Source organism: Argentina anserina, chromosome 6, assembly GCF_933775445.1.
Source record: "Argentina anserina chromosome 6, drPotAnse1.1, whole genome shotgun sequence".
Lineage (NCBI taxonomy): Eukaryota > Viridiplantae > Streptophyta > Magnoliopsida > Rosales > Rosaceae > Argentina > Argentina anserina.
This window is the reverse complement of record NC_065877.1, coordinates 11,823,424-11,842,114: the sequence shown is the minus strand read 5'-3', so window position 1 is coordinate 11,842,114 and position 18,691 is coordinate 11,823,424. Positions and strand designations below refer to the sequence as shown.

At 36.7% G+C, this 18,691-nt stretch overlaps 2 protein-coding genes across 3 annotated transcripts; one reads left to right on the top strand and one right to left on the bottom strand.

Moving 5' to 3' along the window:
• Positions 1 to 6,235: 6,235 nt before the first annotated feature.
• Positions 6,236 to 8,332, top strand: LOC126798768 (protein trichome birefringence-like 8). The gene is made up of 4 exons (XM_050525820.1): positions 6,236 to 6,682; positions 7,111 to 7,500; positions 7,695 to 7,853; positions 8,005 to 8,332. The coding sequence occupies exons 1-4, from the start codon at positions 6,288 to 6,290 to the stop codon at positions 8,330 to 8,332; spliced, it is 1,272 nt and encodes a 423-aa protein (XP_050381777.1). The 5' UTR covers positions 6,236 to 6,287.
• On the bottom strand, positions 7,886 to 17,514 carry LOC126798767 (uncharacterized). 2 transcript variants are annotated; one of them, XM_050525818.1, is made up of 20 exons: positions 17,363 to 17,514; positions 16,250 to 16,721; positions 15,689 to 15,780; positions 14,613 to 14,777; positions 14,119 to 14,512; positions 13,675 to 13,793; positions 13,483 to 13,555; positions 13,181 to 13,401; positions 13,046 to 13,090; positions 12,748 to 12,838; positions 12,179 to 12,370; positions 11,898 to 11,998; positions 10,489 to 10,564; positions 9,858 to 10,007; positions 9,587 to 9,712; positions 9,053 to 9,223; positions 8,612 to 8,671; positions 8,350 to 8,514; positions 8,195 to 8,270; positions 7,886 to 8,105 (listed from the first exon to the last, which is right to left on the bottom strand). In XM_050525818.1, exons 1-18 carry the CDS (start codon positions 17,404 to 17,406, stop codon positions 8,404 to 8,406), a joined length of 2,703 nt encoding a protein of 900 aa, XP_050381775.1. In that variant the 5' UTR covers positions 17,407 to 17,514; the 3' UTR covers positions 7,886 to 8,105; positions 8,195 to 8,270; positions 8,350 to 8,403. The 2 variants fall into 2 exon arrangements, with proteins under 2 accessions (XP_050381775.1, XP_050381776.1); XM_050525819.1 differs by having other exon boundaries at positions 10,489 to 10,555.
• Positions 17,515 to 18,691: the final 1,177 nt, after the last annotated feature.

Genomic DNA, 18,691 nt, shown 5'->3' with positions numbered 1-18,691 from the left:
ATCTACCGATCATTACCCATCAAATTCTAGCTTGAATTGGTATCATCTCTTTCTCATTCTTTCTTACCATATTATCCATTTTTTTCTTAATAATATTCCGATGAACAATACCGATCATATATTGGTTACATTTTTGTGTGATTATGTTAATTGTCAACAATATGAAGTTTGTGACACTTCAATGAGATATAACCATAAAACCAAAACTATGGGGGTCATGGTACATGGGGACAACTTTCCCTACTACGGAGTGCTACTTGCCGTTGTCAAGTTAATGTATGGAAATATGAGTCTTGTGTTGTTCAAGTGTAACTGGTTCAATACTAATCTAAATGTGCCGAGGAGTACAAAGATGGATTATGATATGTTATCAGTGAATACAAACACAAGCTGGTATGACACTGAGCCGTTTGTTCTCGCCACCATGGCAAAATAAGTATTCTATCTTGATGATCCAAAAGCAGGTCCTCCTTGGAAAGTGGTTAACTTGATGTTATATAGGAATATATGGAGTGAGACTACACTTTCCGGGGGTGAAGAACTTGGTGATGAAGAGGATAACAATGAAGTTCATGAACCATATCAAGAACCTTCCCCGTCTCAAATATTTGGTTTAAATGATATTCACTTCAACGACAACCACTTACACTTCGTGTAAGAGGATCAATTCATCACAATCCCAAAGAATCTACATCTCAAAATAGGCAGGGAAACTAGGGTGTTATTGATGACGTAAATTATGCTTCAGAAGATGACATATTGAATAAGACGTCACAACGAAATAAAAGGCAAATGATACAGAAGATGACAATTAATTTTTTTTCAAGTTCAATTCTTATTAATTAAGTGTAAAGAAGTTTAATTTAATATTCTTATATTGCAGTAATAATATTTTTAAGTAATAATGTTTAAAACTGTTAATATTATATATGAATATTTTAATATACACCAGAACTTATATACGCAACTTAGCCGATGAACAATCGCTTTTTCGCAGGCTATGTGGCCAAAATATTTGGCGGTTTAATTTCCCCCATTTTTTTTGGGCGAAAAGTTTGTATCTTGCAGTTGACAACTAAATAATCAAAACCCCTAAAAATTATCACACTTTTCTTTCTCAATTTACAACTCCAGACTTCGACTCACTCTCCTTCTCGAAATCCCCAAAACTTTCTTGCAGCACATCAGTCCACAACTTAGCGGCGACGACAACTAAATCACCTCCATCAACAAGCTGACGGTGGTCGATCACCTCCCACCTACACCCAAATCTTTAAATCGAATCGGTTTTAGGGAGAGTCTAGCAGACAAGGCAAAATTTTACAATCGATTTCTTATGTTGATTGAAATCACTATCATTGGGTTGTTGTTCTTTCTTCCCTCTATATTCTTTAACTGAATCGAATCAGAATGAACTAATCATTTGAATTTGAAATTTGGGTTTTTTTTTTGGTTCTTTTAGCCGAACTGGTGATTCTTTCAAAACTTTTTCCTCTATTTTGGGTTATGTTCTCCGATTAACTTATGCAACTAGGTGATTTTAGAATGATACACAATATGTTGAAGGGTCTTTGATTTAGTGTTAGATTAATATCGTTTGAACTCTTTCGTCAATTTACTTAACCTTGAACCTGTGCTTGTCTCAGTGAACCACAAGAAGTTATAAAATGAGCAATCCAGGTCATGGTGTTCATGAAGAAGAAGTTGATGACCAAGGGGAGGTTTACATTGATGAAGTTGACATCATTAATGAAGTCGATGTCGACGAGGAAGGTTCTCAGCTATTGTATCTCTCTTTTAGATTATGTATTTATGGGTAGGATTTATACCATTTGTCAAGTTCTCAACCATGTGGTGTTGTACTGCAGATCTTTCTGATGCAGACGACGAAGTTATTGGTACATCATCTTTGATATATAGTTTGTTATTTACAATCATTTTCTTCTCCTTTAACTCGTGTCAATTTGATAATTTGGCTTTGTTCTTATTCATCGTTTTCAGATGAGGTTGATGATTCCATGCATATATTCACTGGTCATACAGGTAAGAGTTTTTCTTGCTGTGTTTACTCCATTTAATGTTATATTCTTGTTTTTTAGTTACACGCAAATGCATTTTTGATTATTACACTATTATCAATACTCGAGCTACTTTGGTCAGTGCAATAGAAATGAACTTTCTAAAGTAAATGCGTTGACTATGGTCAGTGCACAGTCTAATAATTAAACTTTCCGTAAGTAACTCAGTGAGTGCGCTTGGAAGAAGAAAATGATTGTAACTTTATAATAGCTAGATCAAACTGTTAATTTCAATTGGAAACTTTTTATAAACAGAGTATGGATTTTTAAATAGTTACTGCAAAAAAGCCAAGGTGTGGTCTGCCCATGTTAAGGTCTTATTTCCTTAGATTTGGGAAGCGAGAAACAATTAGTCAAAAGAAAGAAAATATTTTCTTATGAATTATACAAGTATATATACCTCACAGCTAACAAGCACTCTATTGGGAAAAGTGGAGAAATATTAAGGATATCTAAACAACCAGATACTGTAAAATCCCTATAATTCCTTGTATCCCAATTATAATACGAATATATTTGATTTTTATGATAAAAGATCAACCTTAAGTAGCAACTACCTTTAAATCTTCAGAAATAAGTGAAAAAATGTATCCTCATATTCAAAGGAAGTCGAATTGCATAAGGATCCCCGCATCCTACTCATATCTTACTTTATTCTATCTATACAACCATTCACACGAGAACTCCACAAAGAAAGTGGGAACATTATTTGTTACTCTATTAATATTGAAATGATGTGCATGATACCTTAGAATGGAGTATCTTGTTCTATTCTCCCCAGTTGTTTTTTTTTTGTATTTAGGTTCTAGACTTTTAGTGTCGTTCCATTTCTCAATCATATTTCTTGCAGCATATAATTGGAAAGCAACATATCTTTTAACTTACATTTAATGCTTTCCAGCTTAATTTTAGCTATGTCATGTCTTTGATTACCTATTTAAGTATATCAAGTGTAATATCTTTCTTCATTTTCTTTGAACATGTGAACTTTATACAGTTGTCTGCAGTCCGACATATCCAGTGCTAGTTGCAATAGGGGTGGAGATGACAGAGAGTTTCTTTGGAAGATTGGACAAGGAGATTGGGCTTCTGAGCTCCAAGGTATGAGCATGTCAGGAAATCAACTTTGGTGTCTACAATACTACATATGTCTGATGTAGTGCTTTCTGAACCCAATTTCACCTTAAAATCTAGCTCCAACAGTTGTGGAATATTTATATGTAAAAACGTTTTGTCCACTTTTCTTCATTCTAACTTGTTGGGAGTTACTCTACATGCCATAAGGATTATGTTTCCAATTTAGCATTTAGTACTGATGGACAGTTGCTTGCATCTAGAAGCTTGGATGAAATTATCCAAATATGGGATACAACATCAACTATTTGTTTCATTTCATACATTGTAATCAAATGTGAACACTGGCCTTCCTTTTGTATATGTACATGTATGTAAGGTAAAACTTGTTAACTTATTACTTTGCATGAACAAATTAATATTAAGTAATTTTTTTCCTCTTTATTTATATAATAAATTTATCTTTTTTTTCTACAAATAAATTCCACAAAGGCGATGAAATGACTTGTTTTGTCGCCCAAGTAAACGAGCTTACCTCACGAAGTGCAAAATTCCGTTGTCTGAAAAATAGTCTTTTAAAATTTTATATCACGAACAATTTCGTCAACTTAAATTCAAAATGACTATAATATTTGTCACCTAAGTGTACAACTGCTCGTCATAATAGATCTTAGACGACAAACTTATTCGTCAAGTAGATATAAAAAGGACGAAAGAGTTTTCGTCGGCTAACTGACTACTTAGGAGACGAATTTGATATAGTTTCCTTGTCTAAGACGTTACACAACCCACCTAAAGCGACGATTCTAAGGCGAGGAAACTGTCGTCACTTAAGTTCTTTTGTGACGCCTGTGTTCTTAGGCGGAAAAATAATTTCCTCCCCTAAGTATTTTATTCTGATAGTGATGAGATCGATTGTACCTTAGGCTTTCTCCTGCATAGTAGTGTAGGTTTCAGCCAGTTTAGGCCATTTCCAGTTTGCCCATTTTCCAAAAAAAAAGTAGGGTGTGTTGTGTAGTATGCTTGCCAATAGTCTCCTCTTGAATTAAATGATGCGTCTTCTCTATCAAAACTTAAACGAGAACTGGTATGCTTGATATATATATATATATATATATATATATATATATATATATATATACAGGGTTTTTTAGGTGCGGATGTCCGTATTTTAGCTTAAGGTACGGATTTTCATTGTTTTCCAACTTTCCGATCAAGTTCTTACATCTCCACCGTCCAGTCTTTAGGTAATAACGTATAGATCACCTCTGCAAAGTTTCAGCTAATTTGGTAATTGTTAAGTCACTCAAAACTGTGTTTTTCTATTATACACATGAATGGTTCAAATTCGGCATATTTAATCCGTTCACTAGTTTAACTTAATTAGATACCTTAATGATTACCAAATTTGTTGAAATTTTACAGAGGTGATCTATACGATATTACCTAAGGATTGGACGGTAGAGATGTGAAAAATCGACCGAAAGGTTGATAAAAATGAAAATTTGTACCTTAGTTTAAGGTACGGACCTCCGCACCTGAAAACCTTCGTGTGTGTATATATATATATATATATATATATATATTTAGAATGATTGTTGTGATATTTCATATGGTATGAAATCAGAATTTATAAGAGGAGATATTGAACAAATAAAGGTTAATTGAGAGGTTGATGGCAACTAGCTAATGGATCGAGATGATATTAAATCCCCAATTAGCACGTTATCAACTCTGCTTCCATAGTTGCAAAATAAAAAATGTTCTCTCTATCACTCTCTCCCTCTGGCTGTCGACTAGGTTCAGAGACTGACCAAATATGCTCCATTCCTTAGAGAAAATAGCATGATGTGTGATGCTTATCCTCTCTTCCATTGTTCTCGGCTTTGGTGTATTTGACAACAATGATTTTCTTGATCCGGGTTCGGATATGGTGTTTATTGACGATTTATTTGGTGGTTCCGTGAGAGACTTGAGGTTGGGGAAGAACCTTTCTTTTCACCCTATCAGTGAAGGTGCCCCTCATAGGGAGATGTTGCCGGTTCAGTTTGGTATTCTTGGTGCCGTATGGGAGGTTGACGGCAGTAGTATGAATTAGGATATTTGAATCGGTGACGTTGCCTGGTTATTGGTTTCCTGCTCCTGTCCTAGGGACGGCGTTTTTGGTTTATGATGTTTGTAAGTTGGATCGTTGGTGGCAGTGTGGCGCAGCCAATTGGTGCGGTTTACAATGGTTGGTAGCATCGATGGTTGAATTGTGGAGATCTAGGAGCGGTTGCTCCCTTGGTGGTTGTTGGCGGCGATGACAAGATCTGGAACGGCCCGATTTGGTGTTGTGGAGGCCTCTAGTTTGTCCCATAACGGCGGAGAAGTGAGATAAATAGTGTTGATGTTGTAGTTGGTGCTGAATGGTCTTGGCCTCTATTGGGCTTGGACCTAAATTCCTAGGGATGAAAGGCTGATGGAGGAATTCCCGGATGCTATTGATCTTGCATAAAAGAAGGCAGAGGGGAAAAACACTTCCTCTGCCGATTTATTGTAAGCTTGAATCGTTGCGGAGTCTTACAATGGTGTGGTTGTGAAACATTTATCATGTCTTTTACATCAATTGTATTGTATTAATTTTGTGCTTCATGCCCATGAAAAAATTTGTGAATCTTGGCTTTGTTAGCTAGTTTTACCTAAGAATTGCTAGTTGTTAGCTAGTGTTCTTAAAAATAGTATGTTTGTTTAATCAAAAGAGATAGCTCTTATTATCAACTTCGTGTTATCTTAATTTTACTTGCTGAAATATAATTTAATTTAGTTTCGCGTTCGATTAATAAAAAACTCTGCTTCCATAGTTCAACATCGATCAACGTAATTTAAGAGTGCAAATGCTCCTAACATGCTCTGCACGTTAAGAAATTTTAAGAAAAGCAGAAACGTGTCAAACCTGCTGTTAGCATGGAATAGAAAAACCCTGAAGGATATCATCATATCAATCTACAAATTTCAAATATTTTGAATGGAAAAGGTCAGCGGCCTATAAGTATTTTTTTTCTCCTAGTAGTATATTAAATCAAAAGGCCACAAATCTCTATGTCCTTCCACATGACTTGTTCAAAAGAATAAGGTTTTCTCCATGATCTTCTGATGGATCTTCAACATTCCGATCAGTCTCAGAACCCCCAAGCTTTCCCATTTTCCTTGTTTACCAGAAGAGACCTTCGTTATGCTCTCTCTTTCTTCGGTGTTTTGGTCTGTTCCATCGCCATTCTCAATCTTTTCACCCCATTTGACTCGCAGTCCATATCTCGTTTGGGTTCCTTGTACTCCCAAATCCTACCAGAGGTTCAGAAATCATCATCGTCCTCGGTAAGTTGTGACTATTCCTATGGAAGATGGGTCCGAGACGAGAACCATCCACTTCAGTTGTACAGTGAGAGTTGCCCGTTTCTCGATCCCGGCTTCCGGTGCAGCCAGAGTGGTAGGAAAGACCAAAATTATCGTCAATGGCGATGGCAACCGGCGGGATGTGCTCTTTTGAGGTGAGTTTGTATTGGAGTATTCAGAATATTGTTCCTACACGGCCGTGGAGGCTCCATGCATGCTTGTTTACGATCTTCGTACAGTTACAGATTAGGGTTAAAGCTCACAACTCAGGAATCGGTAGCTATTTCTCTTAAAAGAGAAAGTAACACATGCATCTACTTACCATCTATATATATATATATATATATATATATATATATATAGGTCATATGCATGGAACACCCATGACAACTTATTTCTTTTGTTGGTTGTGCTCCAAACGTTTGTATTTGTAGCACCTTTACATGAAAATAAAGTAAAATGTCATGCGGCCAAAGCTAAGTAGAGCTTAATCACTTAATGTTATGGCGCTCACATTGATCTAGAACACTTCATCAGTAACCATTTGAGTTCAGGGCATTCACCTAATGGCTTTTTTGCGCAGGTTTAATGCAAGTGACTTCTTGGAGAGAAGCCGGAATGGACGAATAGTGTTTGCCGGTGACTCGATCGCAAGGAACCAGTGGGAATCTTTGCTGTGCATGCTTGCAGAAGCAGTAGCTAATAAGTCTAGAATCTATGAAGTAAATGGAAGCCCCATCACAAAACACAAAGGTTTTCTCTCCATGCGATTCCAGGACTACAACCTCACAGTTGAATATTACAGGGCACCCTTCCTCGTCCCCGTAGGACATCCACCTAAAAATGCATCAAGCCAAGTCAGGATTACAATCAAGGTCGACCAATTCCACTGGTTCTCCAAACACTGGGTTGGAGCAGACGTTCTAATTTTCAGTGCAGGGCACTGGTGGAACGAGGACAAAACAGTAAGGATGTACGACCGTTCCTTCTCTAATTGCACATTGAAAAACGAATGCTCTCATGCTGGCATGTTATATTTATCATTCCTCCACATCTAAAATCTGGCAACACAACAGACCTCCAAAACGAAACTTGGTCATTTCTGGTTTTTCTGTTGGCCAGTCAAAAATGAGAAGGAATGTTCACCACTAGCTATCTGTGTTTCAGAGGTTGCTACTTTGAGGAAGCTGGTAAAGTGAACTTGGCAATGGATGTGATGGAAGCTTTCAGGAGGTCGTTGCAAACCTGGAAGACTTGGGTACTAAAGAATTTAGACCCTCAAAGGACTCACGTTTTCTTCCGCAGCTACTCCCCAGTACATTACAGGCAAGTAAAAAAATTGCTTTTTGACTATATATTATGAGAGGAAGACGTTTCATTTACATTCCAATACCAGAACAAAAATCTACCACTGTAGTTTGGCCTAAAGGAAATGATAATGAATGAACCTAAGATGCTTTAGCATGCCAAATTGCAGAAATGGCACATGGAATGAAGGCGGGCTGTGTGACACCTTTACGGAGCCAGAAAGAAACCACAAACATCTTGAACCTGACCCAATGAATAATCTATACATATCTGAAACAATCAAACAGATGGGATATGAAAACTGGAAGGTCCAGTTCTTAAACATCACTTATCTAACAGAGTTCAGGTGTGATGGTCACCCTTCAAAGTATCGTGAACCAGGGACTCCACCAGATGCTCCACAAGACTGCAGCCATTGGTGCCTACCTGGAGTACCTGACACATGGAATGAACTCATTTATGGAAATCTACAGGCAAAAGGATTCAGAACCAAGTAAAACAGAAGATGACGTACCAGAAATTGAAAATTTATATTGAGTCAACTGTACATAATTAGCATTGTCTTTACTCAGGTTATTTCCTCCACACTTTCATTCGAATTGTCTTCACTGCTTTCCATTTTCATTTTCTGAATCTTCCTTAAGAGATCCAACCTTTCTGATCCATATGTTGACGGTATCTGTAGGAAAAAAAAAATTTGTTGGTCCCTAACAAACTAAAGTGTGACTTGTTCTGAAGAGATGGGAGTAAGACTCTTGGGATCCCAAGATACTTACCAAAGATGGTACATATCTCTGAATAGCAGCTAACATTGCCGCATGTCCAACAGCAGTGACCTGTGGAAAACAAATAAATCTAAGTGTTAAGTTCCAACAGGTCAAGAGGCAAGAGAACTACCTCGTCTGGATTTGTAGAACGTTAATATAGATTAAAGTATCTAATTGAATAACTTTAGCTTATGATTTTTGAAAGAGTTCAAAATTAGCAAAATGATCCCTTTAAGATTTTTTTTTTCAAGCTACAAAAAACTTTTTCATTTACATTTCGCACTGTGATTAGAGCTAGGCTACCTAGCCTCAGACCTATTTCACCAGAACATATACAGTTCTAGAGAAGTCATTCACTAGCAATATTCCACAACAAGGTAGTATGGTTTTCATAAACCTCCCTACAACATGTTAATACATGATAAAATTGATAGAAGGAAGAAATCTCACAGGTAGAAGCATTAAGACACCAATGGGAACAACTGATGCCACGTCAGTCATAGTTCTGCGCAGAACGTTTTTCTCCTTTTCAGTAAGTTCATCACCAATCAAGACCCTTCTAAGCAAGCCCGTAGCAGCACCAACATCAATACCCAACAATTGGGTTCCTTGCCACACATCCTGCTCATAATGAACTACAAATTATGGCGGCGGCTCCGACACATCATTTTAATCCAAATTTAAATTTAATTTGGTCTGATCGCATTCAAATACAATTTTATAACACTGTTTTATTCTTTATGGGAGAATTAAAAGACAAGAACAATGGCCCTTGATTTGATTGATTTTCCAATCAAAGTATTCCAGAAACTAAATCAGTAATAAACAAGAAAGCTAACACTACATCAGTTATTATGAAGGATAATGATATAGGGAATAGAAAGGAAAGATGAGGTCTGTCCCATAATTTATAACCCCAAGCTTATATGACGAAGTGTGATAATTGATATTGCCAATTTAATAAGGTGGCCAAGAAATTCATACCGTACTGGTTTCTTTTAACTTGTCCAATGACCTTTCAATGATATTCTCTTTGTTCTGAACCTTGACTAGTTGCGTAGCTCCAGGATCATTGCGGTACCTAGAACTATCATCAGCAGGCTTTACATCCTGTTTACAACAATGCACAATCACATGAGAACAGAAAAACGCTCAAGAGATTGGATGACAGTTCCCAAAAGCTTAGAATCTATACAAGCCAATTTCTTATTTTAAGGTACATAAAACCAAGTTGTGCACACAGTTCTAATTATACCTCCTCATTATCTGATTGGTTAGCGCTCCTTTGTACCCGTTTTTCTAGTTCTATAAGCTCATTCCTTAGAAGTTCAAAACGCTGGATTTTATTTGATTCCAATTCTTCAACATCAATATTTGAAGCAATCTGATCATTAATTTCATTTTCCTGCACACGAAAAACAATTTCAACAACTTTATTTCAGAAGTTAAAGATTCCCAAATTACAACCACAATACATAATGCACTTCCTGAAACACGTCAGGCAACATCAAGGGACAACAGGCAACAATTTTAATACTTAAGACAAACAAGCGCCGCTAAAAGCCATGTATATGTTCTCATACTCTCTTCTGTGTGGTATGTTGTATAGCTGAGGAAAAGCGAACGAAAGAGAGAGGGAGCTTTTCTATCCATATTCGCGTAGAGTGGATGACATAACATAAGCTAATAGCATAATAGCTAATGGCTAATTGGTCAAATGCCTATTATTTGTTGTATTATAAGTTGGAATGAGCAGAACACTTTTTTGGATACCAGAAATTCAAGTAAAAGCTAATGCATTTGGCAAACAGATATATAATATGAGTAAAGAAAATGAAGGCAGAGTCAAAGTTCATAATGGAAATGGGGCATATAGATTCACTCACAGTCAACTCAGCATTAGGCTTTCTGGTTGGAGGGGCCATGAAGGAGCTCCACAATCCACTATAGCTACTTGCAGATCTATAAACAATATTTTAAAATCAGATCAATTTATTGATAAACCAAAGAACTTGTTTTAAAGAACAAAAAATATAATATATTCGGTCATAATGGAAATAATGTAAAACTTAGAGTTTTTTTCACCAACAGTCCCTCAATTCTGGTGTACCTACCAATGTGATACCTCAACTCTTAATCGTACCAATGTGATACCCAGACTCTAGTATTGCTATCATTGAAGTACTTCCGTTAGTTTTTTTTAACTTTTCCGTTATCTTGGTGACGTGGCAGTTACGTGAGGCCCACAAAGAGGGTTAAAAGACAAAATTAACCTCATCTGAGAGGAGCAATGTTTTTCCCGGCCTTTACCTTGAGAAAGACACCCAACAATTCCAATTTTGACGCCAATTTTCCCTCCCTACTCCTTAATTTGTGTCTCTTATCTAAACTAAAGAACTACCGCCAACCAGTCGACCACAATCTGATAAAACCTAGATCAATCTCATTTTCTATTTTTACCCTAGCACTTGTTAAACTAAAAGAATAAATATAGAAATTTATATGGAACATCTCATTTCCACAATCTCATAAGAATAAAAACACATAACTTAACGAAATTCAAATACATGTTTAAGTACCATTAGTTGCCACCTTTTATGTTGATCTGCCATGATTTTTACTTGTAAGAACTAATGGTACATGTAGTTGAATTTCGTTAAGCCAGAGGGAATAATACCAGCAGATAAAGCATTGTACTAATGGTACTTAAAAGTTCTTACAAGCAAAAATCATGGCAGATCAACATAAAATGTGGCAACTAATGGTACTTAAACATGTATTTGAATTTCGTTAAGTTATGTGTTTTTATATTCTTATGAGATTGTGGAAATGAGATGTTCCATATAAATTTTTATATTTATTCTGTTAGTTTAACAAGTGCTAGGGTAAAAATAGAAAATGAGATTGATCTAGGTTTTATCAGATTGTGGTCGACTGGTTGGCGGTAGTTCTTTAGTTTAGATAAGAGACACAAATTAAGGAGTAGGGAGGGAAAATTGGCGCCAAAATTGGAATTGTTGGGTGTCTTTCTCAAGGTAAAGGCCGGGAAAAACATTGCTCCTCTCAGATGAGATTAATTTTGTCTTTTAACCCTCTTTGTGGGCCTCACGTAACTGTCACGTCACCAAGATAACGGAAAAGTTAAAAAAAACTAACGGAAGTACTTCAATGATAGCAATACTAGAGTCTGGGTATCACATTGGTACGATTAAGAGTTGAGGTATCACATTGGTAGGTACACCAGAGTTGAGGGACTGTTGGTGAAAAAAACTCTAAAACTTATAAGGATCTTTACCTGTTTGACCGTTCTGTGGCATTAGCAGCACTCTTCCTCTTTTTTCCTGTAAAGAACTGTTTCTGGTTGCCACCAGAAGGAGAATTGATGTCCTCATCCTCCTGAATGATGACCAACAAAGTATAAGCAAATTCTGGAATCAAATTATATATAGCAAAGCTGAATAACTGAAAACTGCAATTTCACTAACTACCAACTATAATCAAAAGAAGGATATCAGTGGTCTGCAAGTTTGCAGGCACACATTATTCAGCCTAATTCAATAGAATTTGAAAAGATACCTGCCGAAGGGAAGCTGCTTTAGCTCTGAATGATGCCTCCAGAAACTCAGCCTCCTTTTTAAGTTTCCTTATTTTCTCGAGGTCAGAACAAGCAGCTTTTATATGCTCTTTTCCTGAGTTCGAATTTGAGACATGCAAATCCTGAAGCAACTGTTCTAACCTTACTAAAGCACCGTCAACACTCTCCAAGGCCTGACATTAAACATCAAATCACTTTATTATCAGGAGCTTTATATATGTTCAATAAACAGAATAGACTCATGTAAATGAGGTATATATCAATAATAAATCAGTGCATCACAGGTGCCTTTCCATGCTTTTGACTATTGTAACGTAACTGTCGTTAGTGGGATAGCAAGGTGACCAGAAAAAAGCCATGTGAGTTGTGACTAGCAAGATGACTATCAAAGTGACAACACAACCAGGATTGTGAAAAAACATTGTGAGTTGTGACCTTCTAGGCATGATCAACTCAATAAAATTTACGGAAAAATTATGGCCTATATAAATTCAGTAAATTAAATTTAGTGTATCTTTGAATAGCATAACATAAAAGAGAAGCAGCCAACCTTGTCAAAGGAATCCAATTCTTTCTCAATCGATGGACTAGGTCCAGTCTTTGCAAAAGCTTTATTGGTATAGCTTTCCAACGTTTCATTCCTGCATCACATTTTGGAAAGTGCAATTTCCAACTAATAAGCAGAAATAGTGAAAGTTGTGATCAAAACAATGAAATTTAAAACTAATACAACACTTGCTAGGGGAAGGAGGGTAGAAAGGTATGGTCCTAATGGAATGAGAAGAGATACTGCAAGTCTGCAATACATAATGTGCAACATAGAGCAACATAGAGCAACATTTACTTACCTTAACATACCCTGTTCTTCCATACAATCCAACAATTTTGTGTGCCTAAACAACAAAGAAAAAATAAAACAGTTGTTTAAAACCATAAATGAAGCTGCTTGTAGTTCAATCACCATGTACAATGAGCTCACATACCCTCTTGATAGGAATCTAGCTGCCTTAACGTTAGAAGGGCTCTCCAGCCATTTACTATATTTGATAAAACTCTGCATCCAATGAGAGCAAACACCTAAAACTTGGGGAATTGCTTCAGCATTGGGAGGTCCTTCCCGTTTACTTTTATGCCCATGCGACTGTTTAGGTGTATTAGAGTAACCAGGATAGAACTGAAGCCAATCCAGCTCTTCACAGACTACCTGTGGAATAGAAGTATCTTTTAATATCATGATCATACAATCAAACCTATCCAAATGATGGTATTGGAAGAAAATGCTGACCTCTACATACAATTGATAAGAACTTATTGATGACAGCTGAGGATAGTATAAGACGCTCCCCCCAATGAGGAACCTGCAGAAAAGAAAAAGAAAAAGAAAAAGAAAAAGAAAAAGAAAAAAAAGACTGAATTGACTACATCCATACTTTGAAATGCAATATCAGAACTTAAACATCATCTGTCAAAAAAGTACCTAACATAGCCTTCAAGTGGATCATCTAAAACATCAAATCCATTTGCTGATAGAAAGGATTGAGTACTTCTACCCAATGCAATAAAGAATCCAAATATAGCCAAATCCCTCTCCAATACCTACACAATTCAGAACAGCATCAACATATTAGAGAACTGGAAACAGCATACATCCCAAGAAAGAATAAAAAAGTGTGTGTTAGTCTCTTCGATATTACAAGACTGGTGGACTACTGTTCTCACTTTAATTGCATATGATAAAAACCATATCATTACAGCTTGTCACTTGTATAATGTTCTACTGATGTTGGACCAACCATTGATAATTCTCACATATATAATATATTAGCTTGAAAAATGTTTAACTTTTTAACTCTCATAACAGTAATCCACCTCTGGAACAAGCCTATATATAGTTACTCATTCAGAAGCCTTAAGCACTAACCTCAATACTTTCTTCTGTTGTTAATCTTGACCATATTCTCTCTCTATCTATAGCTCGCTGTAACTGCCGCTGCGCAAGATTCACCCAGAAAACAACTTCTTCTGAACCTCCATCAGTTTTCATTCTACAAGCTGCAGCTCGAGGACCAAAATGAACAAGGAACTCTCTGCGCAGACCAATATCCTTTATGGAATGATAAGCCTGGCGTATGGGAATAAAATCAACCAGCATATCCATCAATCTGCCTGTAATCTCTGGGATTGTCGAAAAGAACTGAGGGCAAGAAACTTTTGCTTGTCCAAGTTTTGTAATTGCAGCATTGCAAGTTAGTGCAAGCATGAGGAATGAGATGTCACTGGCATTGTTGGATCCTACAAGGAATCCCTTCTCGGATCTGAAGGCAAAGTACAAGTAGCTCTGGTTATGCATAACCATCAGATGTGTCAAAATTGTAAAGCATGATTTCAGAACAAATGATATATATGATCACATACACATTAGTTGCAGCAGCAAAACGTGGGTCCCTTTCAAAATAATTAACAAAGGATGTTACAACCAATGGCACTTGCTCAGAACAAAACCACTCATATGCTTCTGGTTGCTTAGCTGATAATTGATCCCGGATTAACGTCTCAAGCGACGAGGATTGTCGTAATAAACTGCAAAACCCATTAGTTAAACACAATCAAACCTATAGGCTGAAGAAAAGGCAATGCATGGGATAGTACAATAAGCAACCATGTTGATTTTTTCATCAAAAAAAAAAATACATGACGGAGTGCATATATTCCATGATCAACTTATCCTATTGATTGACACAATGTTCATCTAAACTATAGTTTTGTGGATTAAAAAAAAAGTTGGTTCCATTAGCAGATGAGGTTGCTGACACTATGTTATAAAAGACCAGGTTGCTGATATCAACATTCGGAAAGACTATGGCCCAATTAAATGACTGTACAAGAGTTCAAAGTATGTTATTTCCAACTGGAAGTGATCAAAGGAACACAGGTACTCATCCAATAAATAGGAAGACCGACAGGTTAAAATGCAAATTTAAATATAGCCAAAAGATCTGTCAATAATGAGTAATTTATGATCCCTACTGAATTAACTCTGTTGGTTTCTTCATAGTTCAGATCAAATCTTACAAGTGAAGAAAATTTAATGAGGGGAAGGATTGAAGAAAAGAACGAAGGGAAATGTTAGAGGCGGTGGGCCAAAATGGATCAAGGCTAGTAAGTAATAGCATGAAAGAATTAAATTGCCCAGTGCAGGAGGTAGGAGCTAAAATATCTGAAACTAAAGAGCACTAAATCTCCAGTAAAGGAGGCACGACAGAAAATCAATCAAACTTAAGATGGGAGGCACCACAGAAAATCAATCAAACTTAAGATGGGATTGCAAAACTTCATCCTCTACATATTACTTTCTAATCAGTGATAGCAAACAAGAGAAGTAGGAGTTTAAAGACTGAAATAATACAGTGATATGAAAACGTTCGAAATACTGATATCGATGCAAGCACATAAGTATCAAGAGAAGAATTTACAACTAAAGATGGTAATACCTTTTTTGGACAAAAATATTTATGTCTCTGTCTCTACCATTCCCTCGGGATGCTATCTCACTTGCAGCTTGCAATAAGGAATATACTGAAGCCTGAAAATTTCATGACTTTCAGATAGACAGTTATATAAATAGACATAATTTACTTATCATTAATTTTACAGGGTTTAGTATATTCCTTATTAAAAGATGAAATGATTGTCTACAACCGACTAAAATTCAAGTACTAAACTCAGGCCAACAAACTTACCAAAAACATTAAAACTATTTAACCAGTTTTAACAAGAGAATTACAAGTGTACAGCAGTCATACTAATGGAAACATATCCTGGGACAGATGATGGAGTAACGCACACCACAAGATTGGCAAAAAGTAAGTTAGAAGGAACATTACACTCATGCATAATGTATATCACTAAAGTTAAAATTGAAAAGTTTTTCCTGAAAAGTAACCAAATAGTACCCTTTTCCATCTTAGAGATATAACAGGATGCAGTGAATCAGAAGACAGTTTAGATATGCTGCAGCATGTATAGAGGCATTTCAGAGTTCACAGCAATACCTGATAAGACAGTGTTTTAACCCATGCATTGTCTGCATTAAGCCAAGCAGTTGAAAACCAAGACAACTTTGAGAAGGAACCTTGTTCCTTTATTGCTAACTCAAACACCCTCGCTGCTTCATGTAAGAATTGGACAAGTCCATCATTAGAATCTTCACCATGAAGTGACTGATTAAGCTTGACCTTCATCTCCTCAACATCCCTACTGGTACTTGCCTGAGGACTCCCATTCACGGTAACACCATCATCAGCAGAAGCACGGGGAAAGAGGTTCCCCAACCTTCTACCTCTTTGAAAGGTCAGATAACAGTTCTTATATCCCACCGCCTGGAGTTTAAGACTATAAGAATCAGTATGCTCTAACAAAGCAAATCGTATTAGGCATCTCTTTCTTGTATGACCCCAGTAGAACTCCTTATTGCAGGAATAATGTACTCTAGCCGGCTTACGTGAATACCATGGATTCAAAGAGCTGCAACCACCACGCAAAAACAATTAACAAACAAAAAAAAAACTCGCACAAAATAACTCTTAAGAGCGACAAATCTTTTTTCAGCACAAAATCTGCCACCTTTTGTCATACCTTAGTGGTTAGCTGCTATTATATCTAGGGTTCTAATATGCAAGAATGCACTTAACATCCACACAGATTCTCTAATAAATTCTCGAAATTGCATCAGGATAACCGAGTAATATTCATTAATCACCGAAAAACAATAATAAAATGAAGAACACATTCCCTGCTGGAATTCTACAAAAAGAGCAAGCGCGAAAGGCCGAATCAAAACTCTAGCATTCACATCATTATTCTCCAGCCTAGACCAAAATGAAGTGCAAAAGCTAACGAGTACTAAACAAATAAAATCTTCCAATCACTTGAAAACAAAATCGAATCCAACAGTCAATAATGAGTTCTTATCTTCTTATCTACCCCCAGCTCCTCAGTAAACCAAAGACATGGAAATAATTATATCATCAATAATCAAAACAAGCAATCATAGCATCAGCGAAACCCTAGCTGAAGTAACCTACGCACAGTAAGTAAATAAGTAAAAAAGTGAAAGGAGAGCGAAGAATTTCAGAGAAGCAAAACGAGAGAATTAGAGGGGAGACCTGGACGACAGGAAACCATTGTGAGTGTACAGTTTGGTGGCCATGGAGTTTGAGATGGGGAACCAGAGAGCGGAGAAAAATTCAAAGGTGAAAATCAAGCAGAGAGGAAAGGTTGAATGGAGAAGGAAATAAATATTTTCTGGGTAGTTTTGTGACGTGGCAGAAGGGAATTATCCGCAGACGTGGAGAAGCGTATCATCACAGGGAGGATTGCTGGCTCTCGAGATCTCGGGGGAACGGATTTTCTGTGCTGCTGCGGGTGCTGTTATCGGGATTTTAAGGCCCAACAGGTATGCGTGACGGCCCAGGAACCAGGTGCTTGTATTTGGACTTGGATTTGGGCGGGTGTAGCTGACTGACATTGGCTTTTTCGACATCGTAAAACCATCTGTTATTCTGTGCTTTAGTGAATTTTGCTTTCAACAGTAATTGTGAGTACAAAAGAACATTAATTGATATAAGCTTATAGGTGCATAAATATATGATCAACTGATATAGAAGAGCACTTGAGATTAAAAGACCCATTTCTTGGACATGGTAGCACCGAACCGACCCGATCAAACGAAGAATCATCATCGGACTGAATGCGTAACGTTCCGTATTGATTTACGTGTTCGTGTGTTTGATTTGTCTCAAAGGAAAGGCCCAGAAGTGTGCTACGTACATCAGGCAATGTTCTTTAATTTTCCAGACTAGAGTCGCATGTGATAAAATATCAAGTAAGAACATTGATCATCTCGTTGAACTCGACGTCTTGATACGTACAATTGGAATTCAATTTTGTGCGTGCTTGATCGTCTTCTATCTACTCTTCTTAATCTCACCAGACTGGTTGATTTCCTTTCCTAAAAGAGGAGATGCCGTCACGCATGTTGAAAAGCTAATAAAAAATAGTGTCACTTCGCTATCTATTGATATCCGGTGCTACTCTGTTATACATTGATATCTTGTGGTAAACTTTGTCTTTGTCTTTTCTTTTCCTTTTTCATCAATATCGTTCAATAAGGTTGATTTGACTGAACAAAACATGAATTGTATTGTTTCTTCGGGCAATGATGTTTTGTAGTGATATACTCTTTTTCGTGAACTGGGAGACTCAGCCTCATTATCAGTTTCATTTATTGAAATGGTAATAAAATTTTGCAAGTGACATATAACCTAAATCTCGTACTACATAGTCCAAACTACTTATATCCTAGTAGCAAACGTCTTAAATAATAACAGGCGTCTCTTTTATCTAACAATCGTTAATATAAGACTTACAAGAAATATGAGCTAACAATATAAAATGAACAATATTTGTTTAAGGTGCTTATGTGAACATAGGCG